This window comes from Numenius arquata, chromosome 1 (assembly GCF_964106895.1).
Source record: "Numenius arquata chromosome 1, bNumArq3.hap1.1, whole genome shotgun sequence".
NCBI lineage: Eukaryota > Metazoa > Chordata > Aves > Charadriiformes > Scolopacidae > Numenius > Numenius arquata.
In genome coordinates this window covers 136,966,594-136,981,781 of record NC_133576.1, presented here as the reverse complement: position 1 = coordinate 136,981,781, position 15,188 = coordinate 136,966,594, and the positions used below count along the sequence as shown (strand labels likewise).

The following is a 15,188-nucleotide window of genomic DNA, read 5'->3' as shown; positions in this document are numbered from 1 at the left end:
AAGCTAAAACATTGGGTGGTGAGATATTTGTTTTTAAATCACAGTCTGGCTGAAAAACCTTCCACGCTTTTATATCCTAAAGATCACAATTTCACTACAATATATGAAAAAGCGGGGCCACCTACTTTCCCCAGCTTATTCCCCATCTCAGAAGTGACAGGAAATTGCACTGCAAGTTAATGTTAACCAGTTCCCCAAACAACAGCCAAACCCTTTCGCTTGGGAAAGCTTTCAGGAGGCAACCCAAGTCCTCGTGTTTGGAGAGAAAGCAGAGGCACGAAGCTCCCCCACATCTCCGTGCATCTGGCCTTCCCCAGCTCCTGAAAGATCAGCAGGTTTTGAGGCCAGGATTTGGGAGCTGAGGAGTGGAAGAGAAGTACAATATCCCTTCCATATCCTTCAGGAACTAGGGAGGCTGCAAGCCTGTCCTTTGAGGCTCCAGCTGGCATTGCTCTCTGCAGAGAGCAGCTCGTGAAGAATAACGAAGCATGAGACTTGCTCAGGGCGGAATGACTTTAAAAGCACATTATGCAAAGACTGCCTTATCTGAAGCTCCTCAAAACATTGCCATTTTTTGTCTCCCAGGCTGCCATAAATACCTAATTGTGAATAAAAGCACCCCATTAAAAATTCATGTCAATTGTTTTTCCGTTCTAAGGCAAGTTGTGTTTTGTTCACTAGTTGCTCAGCCATAGCTCAGCAGGAAACAAGGTCACAGCAAAATTATCATCTCTTGTCTGGCTAAAATAGATCAGCAAAGAGCACCATTTGGTATAATTAGGAAAGGAAACCTGACACCAGTTGGTCTTTTTTATTGTGAGTCTGATCTTCCTCGTGTTGGGAGCCAGCTGGAGTCTGGCCACACTGATCTCAGCAGGACCACAACTCAACTTACTGTACACAGTAGGGATGGTGTGAAACTGCTGTGGCACTGGATTTTGCCACTATAAACATGCAGCAGTGATCCACAGCATAGATCCAAGTATTTTAGCTGTACCACTGAGAACTTAAGTTGATGGTCTTTTGACATAGACTCCAGCAGGATCAAACCCACTCTACACTTGATTCTCCAAATGGAGAATCATAGAATGGTTCAGGTTGGAAGGGACCTTAAAGATCATGGAGTTCCAACCCCCTGCCATGGGAAGGGACACCTCCCACCAGACCAGGTTGCTCAAAGCCCTGTCCAACCTGGCCTTGAACACCTCCAGGCATGGGGCAGCCACAGCTTCTCTGAGCAACCTGGGCCAGTGTCTCACCAACTTCATAGTCAAGAATTTCTTCCTAATATCTAATCTAAATCTCCCCTCTTCCAGTTTAAAACCATTACCCCTTGTCCTATGGCTCCACTCCCTGATCAAGAGTCCCTCCCCATCTTTCCTGTAGGCCTCTTCAGGGACTGGAAGGTTGCTTTATGGTCTCCCTGGAGCCTTCTCTTCTCCAGGCTTAACAACCCCAACCCCAGCCTGTCCTCATAGAAGAGGTGCTCCAGCCCTCTGATCATCTTTGTGGCCCTCCACTGGACCTGTTCCAACAGGTCCATGTCATTCCTGTGCTGAGGACTCCAGAGCTGGACATGGGACTCCAGGTGGGGTCTCACCAGAGCAGAGTAGAGGGGTAGAATCACCTCAAGTCCAGGTGAGAGCCGAGGAGTTGAGAGAGAGAAGGGGGACAATCAGCTGTTTGTCACATTTTTGTTGTTAGATGCTTGGTCTGGTGAGAAAGTGGTAGGAGATGCTTTTTAAATCAAATCATTGAAATGCCTCTGCACTGCTAATATATTCCTCCCTCTTTCATCCTTCACCAGGAAGCAAGGGAAAGCCTGAAGGTCTCCATGAAATTCACTGGACTTGTGATGTTCCCTTTGTGTCACATAAGCATCACAGAGGGGTTATGGTGGATTGTCACCAGAAGTGTGGTACAGTGTGGGGAATGTAAATCCTCTACTTTCAACATTTTCCCAAGAGAAGACTCCTTCCTGCCTTTGGAATGCATTTCTCAACAACTACATGAAATGCAGGGGCCAGTGGATGCTGTATTTTACGCTGCTTTGGCTCTAGGGCACCAGTGCCCTATTTTGGCCTTGAACAAATGCTCACTTTGTCATTAGTCCAGAGGACAAAATCCCACAGAGGTGCTGAGGTGCCTGTTGGCTGTAAAGGCTCCTAAATCCACCTGACAGCACTCTGTAGCCTTCTCAAAATGCCTTCTCAGATCTCACCTGTGATCACAGTGTGATCCAGGTTTCCTGAAAGGTTCACCAGGGGTTTGTGGAAGCTGGATGGAGATGTGAGTCCAGAAGGAAAATGCAGGAGCACCTCTTATGTAAAGGGAATCTGCAACGTGCATTTTCCCTACAGAACAACGGAGCGAGCAAGACTCTCAGATCTTGAGAATGGCTCCAGCTCCATCCGCTGGAGAGGAGCTTGGAAGGCAAATTACATTTCAGTTGTGCTCAATACGTCCCTGGGCAACCCCAGGGGCCCTTGTTTCAGTTTCTACAGTGCTGCCGTGAAGAAACAGCTACCTCAGTTTGGGAATTCACAGTCCCTAACGCCTGTGGGAAAGCCACCCTTAGCAGGTCGCAGGCCACCTCTGCTGCAATGGTATCCAGATCTTCATTTTAAGATAAGTGAGTTTCTTCAGACCCAAACAATTTTCATAATTTTATACTTCTGAAGATGGTTAAGCTGTTTGTAATACTGCATGTCCTGATGGCAAGAATGGCCCTGTGCTGGAGGGCAGTACAATGAGATAATTGACCGTGGCACCATTATCTAACTGTGCCTTCAGCTCTGGGTGCATAAATCACATCACAGTCAATTATCTCACTAAAGGGCCCCCAACAGCGGGCTCTATTGCTTAATTAGGCTCTTGAGGTGAAGCCAACCTCGTGTCTGTGCGGTTGCCAGACGTCTTAATGTGAGTGGATGGGATGGGGTGGGGTAGGTTGGATCTGCTTTGCAGGCTGAAGTCAAGAATAAGAAAGTCATTGTGTTTCCCCACAGGAATGGTGAGTACGGCTTGAAGGGGCTGGCAACCTCTCAGCCACCCTCTCCAGAGGCAGGAAAGGCAGTGTTGAGGCATAGCAGGCACTTTCTTTTAGGGAAGCTTGCTGTTATTATAGGGAGAGGGAGGGAAATGCATGTCCCAGAGATGTGGGAACAAATGTGACTCTGGAACATGTTGCTCTCACTTGGAGCACTTTGTTCCTCACAAGGGGAAATGATGTTTGACACCCCATTGCCATCAGGCACAGACTATGAGTGAATGAGAGCTGGGGAGTAAAGAAAGCAAAGAGTCTGATGGTCCTTCTCCTTCCTCCAAGCCCCAGGGAACAGGAGTTAAAGCTCACCCTGACCCTAAGGAGGGTTCAGACTTCAGAATTTGGAGATCCAGGTTGGCATGGCTTGTGCCCTACAACTTCTGCCCCTACCAGTATGCCAGCATGCTGCTCCCCTGCTATTTATTCCTCTTTTCTTTCCCACTTCATCTCCTTTTCTTTCAACTCATCAATCCTCCACATCACCAGCACAACTGTGCTCATTTCCAACAGCCACAAACTGGTCCCACCAGTTCTACCCTGGCTGCCCATCTCTCCATCCTCCATAGTTCCTCTCCATACCATCCCTTTAGCTTAAACACAGACCTTTGGGGACAGGGATGGTAATTTTTCTGGATGCTGCCTTGAGAATGTTTCAACAGCCAGTGAACAAAGAATCAGAGAGATCTCCAGCAGCCAGCTGGAAGCCTGTTCCATGAGGAGAGTAATCATTAAGTTAGAAGCCATTAAGAGAAAGAAGCAAAGGGGTCAGGCTGGAAGCACAGCTAGATTTATGCAACCCTTTTTGTTATAACAATAATGGTAATGATGATGGAGGGCTGTAGCGCATGAGGGCTGCACGGCAAGCAGGGGACCGGCTGAGAATGAAGCAGAAAACAGCTGCAGAGCGACCACAGGGCCTGGGAATGTGGCTAAGTAGGTGTGACTGTGTGTCTGTACCACCATGTGGGGAGCTCTGGGGCGCTGAGGATGCAGGTGATTTTTGGTGGTGGGATTATCAAGGCAATGCCTGTTTCCTGATGGATAATCCCTTGGCTGGAAGAAGGACAGTGGCCCAACTCACCTTGGAGCAGGGTGTAGAAGGCTCCCGACGCCGACAAATTGGTTGTTATTGTAACGTCATCCTTGCTGGAGGTTTCCACCTGGACGTGCACAGAGCTGTCGGTATCGCTGCGGAAGCTGCTCACTTGGCCGGTAGGGAAGGTCACGTTGGTCAGGCGCCCAAAGCTGTCGTACCTGAAAGGGAGGATGGAGTGAAGTCAACAGCATCAACAGAGGAGTGGGATACAGGAATCATCCTATAAAACAAAAGACAAAGTCTTGAAGTCTTCACCCAGATTATTCCCAGAGAAAAGCTTATTGCCAGTCTGTCAGGCTGTCTTGACTTTTTTGGCTTGATGAGAAGAAAATCACAGCTTTTAGCTGAAGAAAATCAAGCAAAGAACAGAAAATGACTAAATAAGTATTAGCCTGTATTTTAACAACGTTTTTCTGATACTTATCACCTGCACTGTGCTTCTTGTTTACAACAGTAACTTTATTTCCCATCCGCTGTGCTGTGATTTATGGAAAAGCACTGGCCCGTGCATCCTGTCTAGCAGAACTAGGAGTTTCTGAAGGCCACCAACTGTTTTGTCTGCTTGTGTCCTGAGCTCTTCAGCATTTTTTTTCCTTTTTTTTTTTTTTCTATCTTATTTTAAAAGGTAATGTTAAGCTAAAAGCGAGGACCTGCCTGATTGGTCACATCAGGTAGAGAACTGTCCTTTGTGAAGGTGGTGTAGAGCCCTGAGCACAGCTGAGACCCCTGTGCCTACCTTTTACTGTTCCTAGGACCATCTGGAAGGACTGATTTAAAAGTGTAAAAAAGCAGCCCGGTTTTCACCCCTACTGTGTCCTTGGCTTTTCCAATGAGGGAGTCAACACAAGCACCATCTGGGAAGGTTTCTCTGATGTGGACACCTGTGTACCAGGACCCAGATGAAATAAGCTACATACATGCAGGTCCCACAGCAGTTAACAAGCCGGGGGTTTATTTTTCAATAAAAGGAGAAGCCAACATCTGTGCCCAGTGGCCTCCTGAGTCGACAGAGCAAACAACACCGTCCTGCCTCCCTTTGTGGCATTGTAAAAAGAGTGCCCTTGGGCACAGACTGAGCTAAGAGCAGAGGGTTGGCAAGGGACCTTTGTGGTATAGACTGAAATGGAGAGCAGCAGGAAGCTCTACTGGCTTCTCTCTGGAGAGCTGTTGGACCTTCTGATGAGATAGACCTTCAGGGAAAGGGTATTTAAATAGCTAGGGAGAAACAATAGAAAAATTTCGGCAAATGCAATTGAAAGTCATAAATGTTTGACTTTTTTCAAGTCCTGCACACATATCATTTAAGAATGATTTATATGATATATAAGGAGATCATATCAAGAAAACACATCACTTGGCGATGCAAAGCAAACGGTGGGTGAGCAGAGAGGACTTGTTCTCCTGCAGTACCCAGTGGTGAGCCTCGGATGGAGCAGTGCCCTGTGAAGGGCACTGTTCCTCAGAATGAAAAAGCAATGTAAATGATACATTAAGGATAAAAAGCTTAGAAAACATGATCTAAGAGGCAAAGCTAAAAGAAATGAGTCGATTTAGGGGAGGGGAAACAAGGAACTGGGAAGAAGCCACCCTGACAATGTTTGTTCTGAAGAGGATTATAATTAATTGTTCGTCACATCTACTGAGGATGTGACAAAAAGTAATCAGCTTAAATGGAAACAAGGAAGATTCAAGTCAGAAGCTGGAGAACATTTTCCATGCCCATGGTTGGTCCAAGCAGAGGATCAGATGGAGTGCTGGAAATCCCACTGCCCAATGATTTTAAGAATGTGTTAGAGAGGGTCTGGATACAGTTGATCAGATCTTGGAGGGAGCAGATGGTTGAGGAGCTCTTGAAGTCAACAAATTCCACCTAATAACAAGAAAAAAAACAGGGAAGGGAAGGGAAGGGAAGGGAAAGGAAAGGAAAGGAAAGGAAAGGAAAGGAAAGGAAAGGAAAGGAAAGGAAAGGAAAGGAAAGGAAAGGAAAGGAAAGGAAAGGAAAGGAAAGGAAAGGAAAGGAAAGGAAAGGAAAGGAAAGGAAAGGAAAGGAAAGGAAAGGGAAAAGGAAAAGTACTCTTGCACTGCAATGCACAAGAGACCTAGGAGCAGCCATTGGACTGGCTCCGCACTATACAGAAAAAGAAATTTTTCTCCTCTTTCATCTTTTTTTTCCAGATTTGTACACAGGGAAAGAAAGTGTACTTTGCTTGTGACAATATGCTGGGAGTGACTTAGCATGAAGAAGTGCAGGTAGAAAAGGTGATTTTTGCCCAAATTTAATATTTAGTGTATAGTGACAAAGTGGGTGAGCTCATTGCAAGTCTCTCCAGCCCTTGGGTTTGGAGACACCGTCATGTGTGGCTTTTCTTGCCCACTGGGCAGAGGGGGAGGCAGGAAGGTAGAAGAAAGCATTTGGCCCTCCGCAGTGTCAGGCTATCAGTCATGGGATTATCCACGCATGGAGGACGGAGCAGCCTTGCCCTTTCCCTCCAAGATCTTGGCGATCAGTCAGCTACTTGTGAAATGGAAAAGAAGAAAATAAAAGAAAAAAGAAGGGATGAATTCAGGACTGCATTGCAGGAGCTTGGCAGGGACCGGTTAAAGCTTTTCCAAGCAGCCAGCAGCACACAGCTTGGGTCTAAACTGAATCTTGCAGGAGCCAGAACTAAAGCGTTCTCAGCACTGAACACTTTGCTCCGTGTCTGTCCTGTTCGCACTGAGTTACGTGTTTTGATTGTGCTTTCTGCACTATCATCTGCACATCTCCTCCTAAAACAGTACCTGAGTCTTAAAACAAAAACATCACAGGTGATACCTTTACCTCATCTGCTGAAATAGGACACAAGGGACATAATTTAGACTCCACCCTGAGCAGAGAAAACACTGTTATTGCTAAAGGTGCGTTGTGTAACACCTCAGGTTCTTTCTACCATGACATCAATAGCCAGTCTGAACCGTAAGGGTAGACTCAGATCTGCAAAACTCAAAGTTTAAGGAAGATGGGTCTGAATGTAACACCTCTGTCTTGGTGGAATTAGCAACTGTAAGGGATTTTTTTATATTCCTCTATTTAAATTTTAAGAAATGGGCTGCTCCTGAAATGGATCCTGATTCACCTCCTAAAGTATAATGGCTCAAATCTAAACGTGCTGCATCTGAAGTCTGAGGGCGAGTTTGGTGTACTGAGGATTAGGGAACGGAGGAGAGCAAAAGCCAGGTTGGAGGCAGAGAGCTTGTTCATGTGATGGACATGGCTGCTATTTCAGATTTAACTTCTGAGTCAATGTCCTCTAAGCCATGTGTTTTATCCTAATTGAACGACACTCAGCACCATGCTGAGAGTCAGCACAAAACCTTATGTGCTCCAAAGAAAACCTAAAAAACCTGTAGATACTCAATTTAATGGCCCCAAGAAGCAGCAGCAAGACACCCAGCTCCTTAAACTCTATTCCTGGACATCCATCCAGCTCCCAGCACCCTCAAAAATGGTCCTCCAGCTCTCAGTTGGCCAAATATGCAATCACAGAATCACAGAATCACATGGGGTTGGAAGGGACCTCTGGAGATCTTCTAGTCCAACACCCCTGCCAAAGCAGGTCCACCTAGACCAGGTTGCACAGGAACATGTCCAGGTGGGGTTTGAATGTCTCCAGAGATGGAGACTCCACCACCTCCCTGGGCAGCCTGTTCCAGGGCTCTGCCACCCTCAAAGTAAAGAAGTTCCTCCTCATCTTTAGGTGGAACTTCTTATGTTCAAGTTTGTGCCCATTCCCTCTTGTCCTGTCACTGGGCACCACTGAAAAAAGACCAGCCCCATCCTCCTGACACCCACCCTTTAAGTATTTATAGATGTTGATCAGATCCCCCCTCAGTCTTCTCTTCTCCAGACTAAAAAGACCTAAGTCCCTCAGCCCTTAGTATTTGCAAATATGCAAGTAGGCAAATATGCCAGTAACCTCTTGATGTGCAAAATGGATTAAAAATACAAGAAAAAAGACCATGAAAGAGTGTGATGGTGCCTAGACCTTTGTGCACACATTTTTCTGTTTAAGTCAAAATGACTAAGTACAATATACATAATTTTCATGGTTACGTTTTTACAGCTGTACAAAACTCACACTACAGGGGACAACTTCACCAAGGGCAAGGGTTTCCATCTGGGACTTTGGGTCCCGAGAAGCAAAGCTCGTTTTGGGCCAGGACAGTCTGGAATGGTGTGCTGGAATTGGTTTAACATGTCTCCATGTGTACATTAGGCTTTTGGCACCTCCTTAGTCACCCCATTAGCCTCCGTCAGAAGTAACCTGGACCATCTGTGTTTTTCTGCATTTGCAAGAGCTGCTGCGCGTCCGCCCAGGAGCGAGGAGGGGACCTTCCAAGCACTCACTTTTGGGGGTGACAGCTCACGTATTTGCAGCTGGAAGGAGGTCATGTCTTACAAAAGGAGAAATGCGAGAAGGTAGCACAATTAAACTGTTCCCATTTTTATTATTATTATTCTTTTTAATTGGTGGCAGATGAAGTGTAAAACACTCACATCCAGACAAAAACTCCTTTTAGCACTGGGGTGGCAATGCAGAAGGAGGTGCGGGAAGCCAGTTAGCACGGACACACACAGCTCTTGCCGCTTGGCAAGCAGTTCCTTTTCTCTTTTCTGTATTGCTCAGGACTGAACCATTTTGTGGTCTGACAATGTGCCCTTGTGGCCATTGGCATCCTGGGGTGCATCAGGAAGAGTGTGACCAGCAGGTCGAGGGAGGTCATCCTCCCCCTCTGCTCTGCCCTGGTGAGGCCCCATCTCGAGCACTGTGTCCAGTTCTGGGCTCCCCAGTTCAAGAAGGACAGGGAACTGCTGGAGAGAGTACAGCAGACGGCTGTGAAGATGATTAGGGGACTAGAACATCTCTCTTATGACGAGAGGCTGAGGGACTTGGGTCTTTTTAGTCTGGAGAAGAGAAGACTGAGGGGGGATATGATCAACACCTATAAATACTTAAAGGGTGGGTGTCAAGAAGATGGGGCCAGTCTTTTTTCAGTGGTGCCCAGTGACAGGACAAGAGGAAATGGGCACAACCTTGAATATAAGAAGTTCCACCTAAAGATGAGGAGGAACTTCTTTACTTTGAGGGTGGCAGAGCCCTGGAACAGGCTGCCCAGGGAGGTGGTGGAGTCTCCATCTCTGGAGACATTCAAACCCCACCTGGACATGTTCCTGTGCAACCTGGTCTAGGTGGACCTGCTTTGGCAGGGGTGTTGGACTAGAAGATCTCCAGAGGTCCCTTCCAACCCCATGTGATTCTGTGATTCTGTGATTTTCCCTTTTTCCCTGATACAGATCACACAGCACATATCTGAGATCATCCATCACACTCTCCCAGGACGCATCAGCTCGAAGGCTGCCACATCCCAAACAGATAATGTGCTTAATGAGTTAAATGAGTTGGTTCCTTCTACCTCTGCTTTCAGCCCTATAAAGGCACTTACAGGGCACATCCTCAGCTGGGAGAGGAAGGCCAGGCTCCTGTGTAGCTGCAGGCGCGCCCTGGTATTTGCAGTGAGATAAATCTCTCCTCGTCACCTCATTTTGGAGCTAAGCTGCAAAAAGCCTGTTTCCACAGTTCTGGGGATTTAGGGGTGGGCCAGTTTTCATCACAGCCTAAGACTTTTGTGTTCTCCAAATGCTCTGAAAGCACCAGAATTAAGGAAATACTGAAACACGGGAGCGCACACAGCAGCCACTCGGAGCAATGAATTCATCACCTGCTAACACAGCTGCTGCCTCCCATTCAGACCTGCTGCAAAGACTCGGCACTCACAATTACTGTGACAATTATTAGGCCAGCAAAGGAAGCCGTTGCCATCCATTCCCAATTGGAAACGTATTTAGCTAAGGTTCAATGCGCAGAATTAAAACGGTATTTGGTGCTTATGAGGCCTAATTGTTAGCTTGTAAACATTCAGAGCTTTCATTTATCACATTACCATTGTGTAGAGACCTGGGCCTTGGGAATTACAGAGAGCATCCTAAGTACCATCTCTTCAGAAATCAATTCCTTGCCTGAGTCTCTCCGTTTCCTCATTTTAGCTTTTTCACATTTCATCAGCCTTTTAAAACTACAAGTCAAATAGATTGGAAAAAAAATCACTGTAATAATATTGCATTTAGTGCCAAAGTGTCCTAATGTACTTTGCAAACTATATTTTGTGTGCGATTATACAGACATGCAGCCTCTGAACAAGCTCGCCTCTTCACAGTTTTTCAACCAACATTAAACACAACATTAAAAATAAATCTATAAGAGGCAAACCGATACTACTCAAATATGTATGAAGGCAAGTTCTCTCCCTAATGGCACCAGCCCAGGTTGCAGCCAGTGTCTGCAGAATTTTCTGACCGCCCAAATGAGAAGAGGAAGATCTCTCTCTCTCCTCTAGCTTTTATGATGCTCATAATTCCCTTGGTTCTTGACTAAATTCTGACACCAGGCATTCATTTCAGGCCAGGCCAATGGCTCAAAACACGACACAACTTCGTGAGAGTACTGGAGAAGTACTACTTTATCGTGGCACTTAGCAGGGTTTCATGGCAACTTCTTCAGAGGAATAACGATGAGAATCTAGTTATTTTATCATGAAGAAATTGTGGAGCAAAGAAATCTTGCTAAAAGAGGAGGGAGAGCAAAAGCCAAAGGTGGCTTGTGTTTCTCATACTCTGCTGGAGCAGGAAGAGAACCTCACTTGAACTACTCTAAACCAAGGACGCCACCAAATCCCATAAAACTCAGTGTATGACCTGAGATATGATCAGGTGGTAAAGGGATGTTATTGATGAAGTAAGCTAGCTTTTCTCTGAGTCAAGAGGTGGCTGCTCCTCTGAAGCTAATAAGTGTTATTTATCTCTGGTTTTGACTAAGAGAGAAAAAATTGCAAAGCCTTTACACCAACTACAAGGCAGACTGAGTCTGCATCTCACCGTGGGGTAGATGCTGACCACGATGCCCAGTTCTGTTACCCCAGTCGCCCAGATCAGGGGACTGACGATCAGGGGACTAGAACATCTCTCTTATGAAGAAAGGCTGGGGGACTTGGGTCTTTTTAGTCTGAAGAAGAGAAGACTGAGGGGGGATCTGATCAACACCTATAAATAATTAAAGGGTGGGTGTCAAGAGGATGGGGCCAGTCTTTCTTCCGTGGTGCCCAGTGACAGGACAAGAGGAAACGGGCACAAGCTTGAATCTAAGAAGTTCCATCTAAACATGAGGAGGAACTTCCTTCCTGTGATGGTGGCAGAGCCCTGGAAGAGGCTGCCCAGGGAGGTGGTGAAGTCTCCTTCTCTGGAGACATTCAAACCTCACCTGGACATGTTCCTGTGCAACCTGTTCTGGGTGACCCTGCTCTAGAAAGGGGTTGGACTAGATGATCTCCAGAGATCGCTTCCAACCCCTATCATTCTGTGATTGGCTGGGGCACCAAACACTGCTCATGCTGCGGTGGGACCTCTGCTGAGTCCTGGAGGTTGTTGGGAAGCCATCCAAGGTCCTCCTGCATGCTCGGTCCAGCTGGCTCCTGCCTTCCACCCATTACAGTGTGTGAGGTTTGGCAGAGTTTGGTCCTCTGTAAAACAGCATCCTATGTTACGGGTCAAAGCTCCTCTTACCGCACAGCTGAAGATCTGGCTCCACCAGACCCTTCGCCCTCCAGGCAGCCGTGAGCCACTTCTTGGGCAGACCATGAAAAGGTTTTGAATTTCTGGGCTTGGCTGCAGTGATGTGTAAGTATTTCATTCTGTGTGGGAGGAGGTGACCTTCGAAACTAATTGGGCACACAAAAGACCTAAGAGAAAGAGCCTCGTTTGGGCTAAATAATGCATAGAAGGTTTGACTTTGGCTCAGAGGGAAATTGAATTAACGTACAGTGATACCATCTCAATGAGCTAATCAAGATAATTGCTGTATTCTTGATTTAAACAAATACATTAATAAGAATTTCCGGATTCTGAAGTAGATAAACAGCAACTGCTAAGAAACTTTGTAAAAGCTGGTAGCAATTTTTTTTAGGTCGAGTGAAAAAGCAGCAATAACAAAGCAGCAAGTAGTCACACAGCATCCTTTGTCTTTGACTCGAGGAGTTGAACAACAAGAAGCTGTTTCCCTGGCAGAGTTTCCAGATCAACTTCCTTTGCTGCTGATTATCACTGTCACAGGTTCAATGGGGAGGCAAGTCTTTAATCCAGTTACTGGACAAGCTGAGCTGCACTACATTAATTGACAGCAAATGTCAAGCCCTCTGCAGAGAGAAGGTCTATATCATGCTAAAACCCTCAAAGAAGTTCTAGATAGGCCTTTGGGGACAGGCTAATTACTGCAGGGAGCTAAGTTTCACTCTCAGAAGAAAGAGAAAGTACACACCATTATGTACTGACACTCAGTGCTAAACCCAAGAAAGCAGGGTTGTTACAGCAGGCTTTGGTGTGGGATGTGTGAAAGGAAGAGCTGTGGGTGCTGTGAGTGAGTCTGCCACCACCTGAAGACAGCACCTGTCTCCTTCCCTTACAGAAACGAAGGGACAATGTGCCAGCTCAGCCTGAAGCCTTGGAGGACCCCAATTTTCTGGTGTGCCCTGAAGATAGACCTCCAGTACTGCATCAAGGTACCCTGCCTCCTTCTCTCCTCTCCAGAGTCACGCCATCATAGATTCACAGAATCATAGAATGGTTAGAGTTGGAAGGGACCTTAAAGATCATCGAGTTCCAACCCCCCTGCCATGGACAGGGACACCATCATGCCCATGTGTCACAGATCTTTGCAGCCTTATGACAAAAGGCTGAGAAATGCCCTGGTAAGAGCAGCAACTGAAGGAGAACCAGAGATGCTGGACATTGCGGGGGACTCTTGATCAGGGAGGGGAGAAATAGGACGGAGGGTAACGGTTTTAAACTGAAAGAGGGGAGATTTAGATTAGATATTAGGAAGAAATTCTTTGCTGTGAGGGTGGTGAGACACTGGAACAGGTTGCCCAGAGAAGCTGTGGGTGCCTGGAAGTGTTCAAGGTGTTCCAGGCCAGGCTGGATGGGGCTTTGAGCAACCTGGTCTAGTGGGAGGTGTCCCTGCCCATGGCAGAGGGGTTGGAACGAGATGATCTTTAAGGTCCCTTCTAAGCCAAACCATTCTATGATTCTATGATTGCTCTTTCATGTTGGGTGTCTGGTTTATGGTCCTCTGTAGACAGTCAGGTAAAGATAAATCTTATAAAGATGTTCTTCATGGGCCCACTGGCACAGTGTAAACTTGCCAGCTGGATTTACGTTTACTCTTAACTTTTTAAACAGTGGTGTCCAGCCTGCCCTAGCCCATAAACAACTATTATGTGCTGTGAGAAACATGAAGCTTTTCCTCAGAGTCAGATTTGATGTCTTTATTTCCTTGGCCATGAGCAAAACAGAAATATGAGCTTCACCTTCCCCCTCAGCCAGGACTAAAAACCCCTTACAGCACCTTCCAGCTGCTCATGATCACAGGATTTCTCTGAATCAGTTAAACTTCCCCAATGCAAGTTTTCTGATGTTCTGATACAGAAAGCAATAACCTGAAGGTATTGAAGCCATCTTCTGTGGCTTCTTGGATATCAAATAACTTAGATTTGATCCTGCCATGCTTGCAGTCATCCCTGCAGTTCGTGTTTGACTCATGCAAATCTGGTGAGAATACATCTTATGGAAGGTATACAGAATCATGATCTAAGATACCAAGAAATGGAGAATATATCGCTTCTCATGGTTGGTCGCTCTACCAGTTAGGTTATCTGAGCCTTAAAAAATCATGCCTTCCTGTCAACTTGAATGTCTCTCGCTTTGCTTTCCAGCCCCTTACCTTTCTCAAGCCTGTCTCTGCTAGATTGAGAGCCCCTCTGTAGGTGACAGTTTTGTGCTGACATGCTGTGATCTAGACACTTTCCAGTCTTCTTCACTTTAAGATAAATAGATCAAGACTTCTTAGCTCTCCAGAATAAAGCACTTTCTCCCCACGAGTTCGTTTTCGTAGTGTTTTGCTGCACAGCGTTCAATTTTCACTGTCCTTCATAAAACTGCAAACATCAGAACTGACAGCATGAGTCTCATCAATGCTGCACGGGGACAAAATCAGCTTCCTACTGTCCACTACAAGCAGAGTGGGATGAGTAAATGTAATCATTTTGTTTGCCCATCCAAGCAAGAGTTTAGACAGATTTGCCACGGAATTATGCTGAGAGACCAAACCGAACGGCTCGATGCTTTGCTTACTACAGCCTGTGAGAGGTTGCTCAGCCCTGTTCTTTGAGCTGTTACATGTTTACCCTGCCACTAGATTGTATAAGAACATATTTTATTTAAATGAAACCTACTTTATCAAGCAGTCTAAGCATCTCAACTTTATTTACTAGCCTCATTTTATCAGTTCTGATTTTATGTTCCCAGATGATGCATGAAAAACCTGGGTAGAATCAATCCCTGCCAATCCACCCGAAACAACCCCCTTGGATCATTCCCTATTGCTGATTTGAGAGCTATCACAGAGCAAGCTCTTGAGCCATTTGATATGTACTTTTCACAGATGAGAAGAAGAGCAGACTGATCTGCTTTCCAAGTCCCTAGTGGATGGGTTAGGGTAGGATGAAAAGTGACAGTCTGATTCAAGCAAGGAAGATTTAGATGGAGAACATAAAAAGCTTTCTAACAATAAGATAGGTAAATACATTGTTATCACTAGCAATATTTATGAATAACTTAGATGACTTTGATAGCATCCATTTTGTAGACCAAATTGTAGACATCTGCAATGTCTGAATGTAAACATTGGTATCTGAGCAAATCATTCTGGACTACCTTTACGGAGAGAAATGTTCTGAATACAACTTGTCTCATCTCACCCTAAAGCAGATACCTGACATAACTCATAAGAAAGTCACCTTGGAAGTGCCTCTTTCTCCCCACTGCCTATAAAAGGAGGCTGAGGTAACTAATTCATATATAGACTTTTACCCTGTAGTTCTATCAAGTTGCATCAGAAT

General features: G+C 45.9%; 1 protein-coding gene across 1 annotated transcript in view; it reads right to left on the bottom strand.

Annotated features, from left to right (window-relative positions):
* Positions 1-15,188, bottom strand: part of TENM4 (teneurin transmembrane protein 4) — a 374,463-nt gene that overhangs the window by 26,421 nt on the left and 332,854 nt on the right. Inside the window, 1 exon segment of the mRNA XM_074146667.1 lies at positions 4,128-4,300. Within this exon segment, the coding sequence (XP_074002768.1) occupies positions 4,128-4,300 (173 nt within the window).